This window comes from Adiantum capillus-veneris, chromosome 10 (genome assembly GCF_014529385.1).
Source record: "Adiantum capillus-veneris isolate H3 chromosome 10, ASM1452938v2, whole genome shotgun sequence".
Lineage (NCBI taxonomy): Eukaryota > Viridiplantae > Streptophyta > Polypodiopsida > Polypodiales > Pteridaceae > Adiantum > Adiantum capillus-veneris.
In genome coordinates, this window is record NC_140940.1 from 38,189,894 (window position 1) to 38,193,977 (window position 4,084).

A 4,084-nucleotide genomic window follows, 5' to 3' on the forward strand; every position below is an offset into this window, starting at 1 on the left:
CCGGTTTCCTTCAATGCGACCTTCAAAACTAGTCAAGGATTTTCAATTTTTGTCCTTTATAAAAATTCACTAAAGGCCGAACACTTTTCCCGATAGAAATAGAATTCCGAGAACTGTGTGAATGAGCATGTCTCACAATCCTCTTTGAATGCCTTTCCTCGATCGCTCTGACTATTAAGAAGCCCTATGTTCGTCAATGTTTTCTCATGCCTGATTTTGCTTCAAAATATTCCCCTTCCTGAGAACGTGGTTGAAGATTATCTGACTCCTGCGCCAATCCTTCAAAAAAAAAGTAATGACATAATTTTGATTCTCAACAACCATTTGATAAGAATTTTGGTTCTATGTTTTGACTACACTACACAATCGTACAATATAGAAAAACTGGTCTTTTGGGCATTCATTTGGCATCTGCCACTAGTGGTAACTTTGGAAAGCCTCAACCTGTAGAGAACCCGTGCAAAGCATTTCTCAACCTGTAGAGAACCCGTGCAAGGCCCACGAGGACGAGTGCAAGGTATCTCTCTATAGAGATTGGCTATGACCTCTTCTATGTTTATTCTCTAACATGGTCTCCTCTCCCACGAGAAGATTTAGAAATTTTTCTCACGTAGGAAAACCGAGTCTTCCTTAGTGTTTTTCATACAATGCATAACATCATGACCCCCAATCGTACCTAGCTAGGTATGCGGCGCCTCCCTCACAGAAGCTCATGATGTTGACATAAGTCACAATGTGGGAAATATTGTGAGAATTTGTCCCAAAACTTCTCGTGTCCTTTCATAGCTTCTCGCATGCCAATCATGTCTACCTATCATTATGTGGATTATATCCCAATCTCAATGTTGATCACTTCATCTCTTTTCACTACTTTTACCCTCAAGTTGACTGTGTGGCTCCCTATTGCTATCATGTCACAACTGCTTCTGTGTTATTCCTCTTCTCTCTACTTAGCCTTGCTTGATCTCCATGTGCCACCAAGGACAGAGGGAGTTCTTTGCACAATGTATCCATGTGGCTATGATCCCTTCTATATTCATTCTCTGTGTCATGGTTTCTTCTTCTTTCACAGCTTCTCTCATGCTGATCATGTCTACCGTAAGATCTTCTACAATCTCCATTACCATCTTGTCTACTACTTGTGCCATCATGTCTTCTGTGACCTCCATTATTATCTCTTTTTCTACAACTTTTGGCATCGTATCGACTAAGGTATTCTCTTTTGCTACCATGTCTACTATCACCACTGAAGTCTTGCTTTTAGAGGGAAGAACATCATGAATGCTGGTCACTTTTGAGATCAAAGAAGATCCTGCAAATAAACTTCTATTGGCATTTTTGTCAATTATTAAAAAAAACAAGCCCTTATTGCACCATCAGCTTATTTGAACAAGATATCTAAACTCTGGATAGAGAGAGAGAATCTCCAGACAATAGATTAGAGAGGAAGAAAAGTTAAAAGCATTTCTTAAAAAATAGCGAGGCTAATCCGTCCTACTCAGGCTGAAACTCCCTCGGCATACATATTACTCCCTTCCTTTCTGCCCAAGGAGCTACCAATAATGGAATTTCCCTGTAAGGCATACTAAAATACGGCTACAAACCACACCAAAATAACCTTCCAAAAAGAAGATAAACTCTGTACTTACATGATCATTTAGCTCATCCGAGTCATACATCAAATGTATTTCCTCTTCTAAGCAAGGGCATATGGCAAGTGCCTTTTCCTCTTCTAAGCAACGGCACTTGCATCTGGCATGAAGCTCACAATCCATGGGTAAATGCGGTAATATTGAGGATCTCCGTCTTCAAAAAGATCTCCCAACATCGGCCAATACCGAGCAAGATTCCATGTTTTGTCATTCGTGTTATACACAACCATATGCTCTTCTTCCTTCTCAGCAACCACAAGAACAAGAGGAATCGATACTACACATGCAATTCGGCCTGTGCTCTTGCAAGTGAGACGATCCCAAAGATCTCCTGTCATTCTTTCACAAAGTTGCCACCTGCCTTGCGAAGGGGACCTCACAGCACCATAGAAGCGATTATCATCCGGAAAGCCCCCCTCACCATGGAGGAGCTCCCATATCTCGACTCCGCATGTGCGTGACAAATCGTCCCCTTGCGCCACACCGCAAACAAGATTCACCCCTGATGCACACGGCCACATCTGTGCAAATGTAGTTTTGAAGGGTAGGCCAGGCATGGCAAATAGAAAGCCAGTGGTCATATGACAAGACGAAAGCTCCGCATGCCGACCAGACTCCGCTCTATGCTCGAGGTATGGCATCCAATATAGGAAGCCAAGCTCATTGCTGATGCTCTTGGAATTGACATAGCCCATGAGAGAAGTTTCCTTTCCTGGATGCAAGTCTCCACTACCACTCAGGTTTGCTCTGACATGGCTCAAAAACTGCCATCCATGGTGAGCTTGAGTCGTATCAAAAACTTCCATAGAGTAGGGCAGATACATAGTCCCCGGCCGATAACTCCTTCCAAGAGAATAAACCCTGTAGCCAGAGATACCCTTTTCATCTTTGCAACTAGCCATGGCAAGCTGCTGAGGAGCATATCGTGTCTCTGGCAACAATCTTATGTCCTTCGAGATGGGGTTATACACAAAAAGCTTCAGATTGTTTTCCTCATGATCCTGCACTTTGCTCAAACGCAGAGTGAGCAGAAGCAACCCATTCACAGAAGCAACGATATCCACCATGCCTGTTTCCAAAAACGCGACCAACGGACTCAAGAGGGTAAGGATTCCATAGCTTTTCGGCAAAGCATACTCAGAGCCAGCTTCCTCCACGGGTAATTGAAGGTCATAACCACATGATCCCATCATTTCTCTGTCATAATCGATGCCATAGCTGTACATCGAAGACTTGTAACTGGAAATGGTATAGTCGTTGACCTTGCGTGCTAGGAGACGAAAAGAGAAAAGCCAGAAATGGCGAAGCAGAGGCGACGAGGAATTAACTGCAATGTGGGAAAAAATGAGAGAGAAGGGCAGAGAGCGCCATAGCTTACACACACAGCGCAGGCGAAAGAGGCATTTAATTGGCAGTAGAGACAAGACCCTCTGCAGTACATCGTTGGGTAGAATCAGAGAAGATTGGGAAGATGGAGAGGGTGACATCAGTGAGCTTTAGGAGCTCCCTCATCGACAATGCCGACATTGCGCTTCTAATTATCAGCAGGCCTACCTCGATCTGCCCGTCTAGAAGAAATTCGTGTCAGCATCACGAGGTGGTGACAAAATGCTCCCTCAGCACTAAAGGGCACGCGCAAGTAAATTCCGTGGGATCTACGACAGGGGAACTAGGACACGCAGATCAGGACGCGCGCAGCTGTAAGAGTAAATTAGAACACGAACAGTAACCTTGGACAACCTGTGCGCACAGGAGTCTTCGATAGCCGACAAGCCTTGCATGGCCCCCATCCTGTTTCAAATCCCGCACGCAACAACATTAAAGGGCGCGGAGCCTTAAATGAAGGTCTGTCGGTCATGGGGTCGATGGCGTGCGAGTGGAAACACGGACATCGAGAGATCGCGGATTGTTAGATCACCGAAAAGTAAACTCGGACAAAAACTGCGTGCATGTCTGGGTTTATTTATTATGCTTAAGTCTCTCATAGTGGTCACAATATGTGTACGAGTGAGGTGGATAGGGCATAAGCCTCGCGTGTTGGAGGTCGTGGGTTCGAATCGCGGGGGTGCATGGGGGCCGCTCCTTTTTGTGAACCACACATCCACCTCGAGGTCCCACGCGGGGATCAACAACATTTGATCCCATCGTTTGGCTCCGTGCCTTTTATTGTTGAGGATGGACGAGTCCTGTCGATTGATGGTCATTGGTGATCGTTGATGTTTACCAAGCCTCAACTTTTGCCTAGAGTGAACGTCCGTTTCATTTGACCATGGTAGGATTCACACATAGGCTTCGACAGGGTTAAGATGGCGCCAGGCTTCTTTGTCACATTCGTTAAGGCTTGGAGGTAAACGCTGACGTGGTTGATAAACCGGCGAATCCTTGCAACATGGCACTAAAGCAGTGCAGTTCTAGTTTTTTGTGATCGAATC

The 4,084-nt window shown here is 45.0% G+C and overlaps 1 protein-coding gene across 1 annotated transcript; it reads right to left on the reverse strand.

Annotated features, from left to right (window-relative positions):
- Positions 1 to 1,565: 1,565 nt before the first annotated feature.
- LOC147448707 (uncharacterized) lies at positions 1,566 to 3,274 on the reverse strand. Its single transcript, XM_086521242.1, has one exon. It carries the CDS (start codon positions 3,137 to 3,139, stop codon positions 1,733 to 1,735), a length of 1,407 nt encoding a protein of 468 aa, XP_086377368.1. The 5' UTR covers positions 3,140 to 3,274; the 3' UTR covers positions 1,566 to 1,732.
- Between the last annotated feature and the right edge of the window lie 810 nt (positions 3,275 to 4,084).

Coding starts and splice junctions, on each gene's coding strand:
- LOC147448707 (XM_086521242.1), bottom strand. CDS start 3,139: ATGTCACCCTCTCCATCTTCCCAATCTTCTCTGATTCTACCCAACGAT.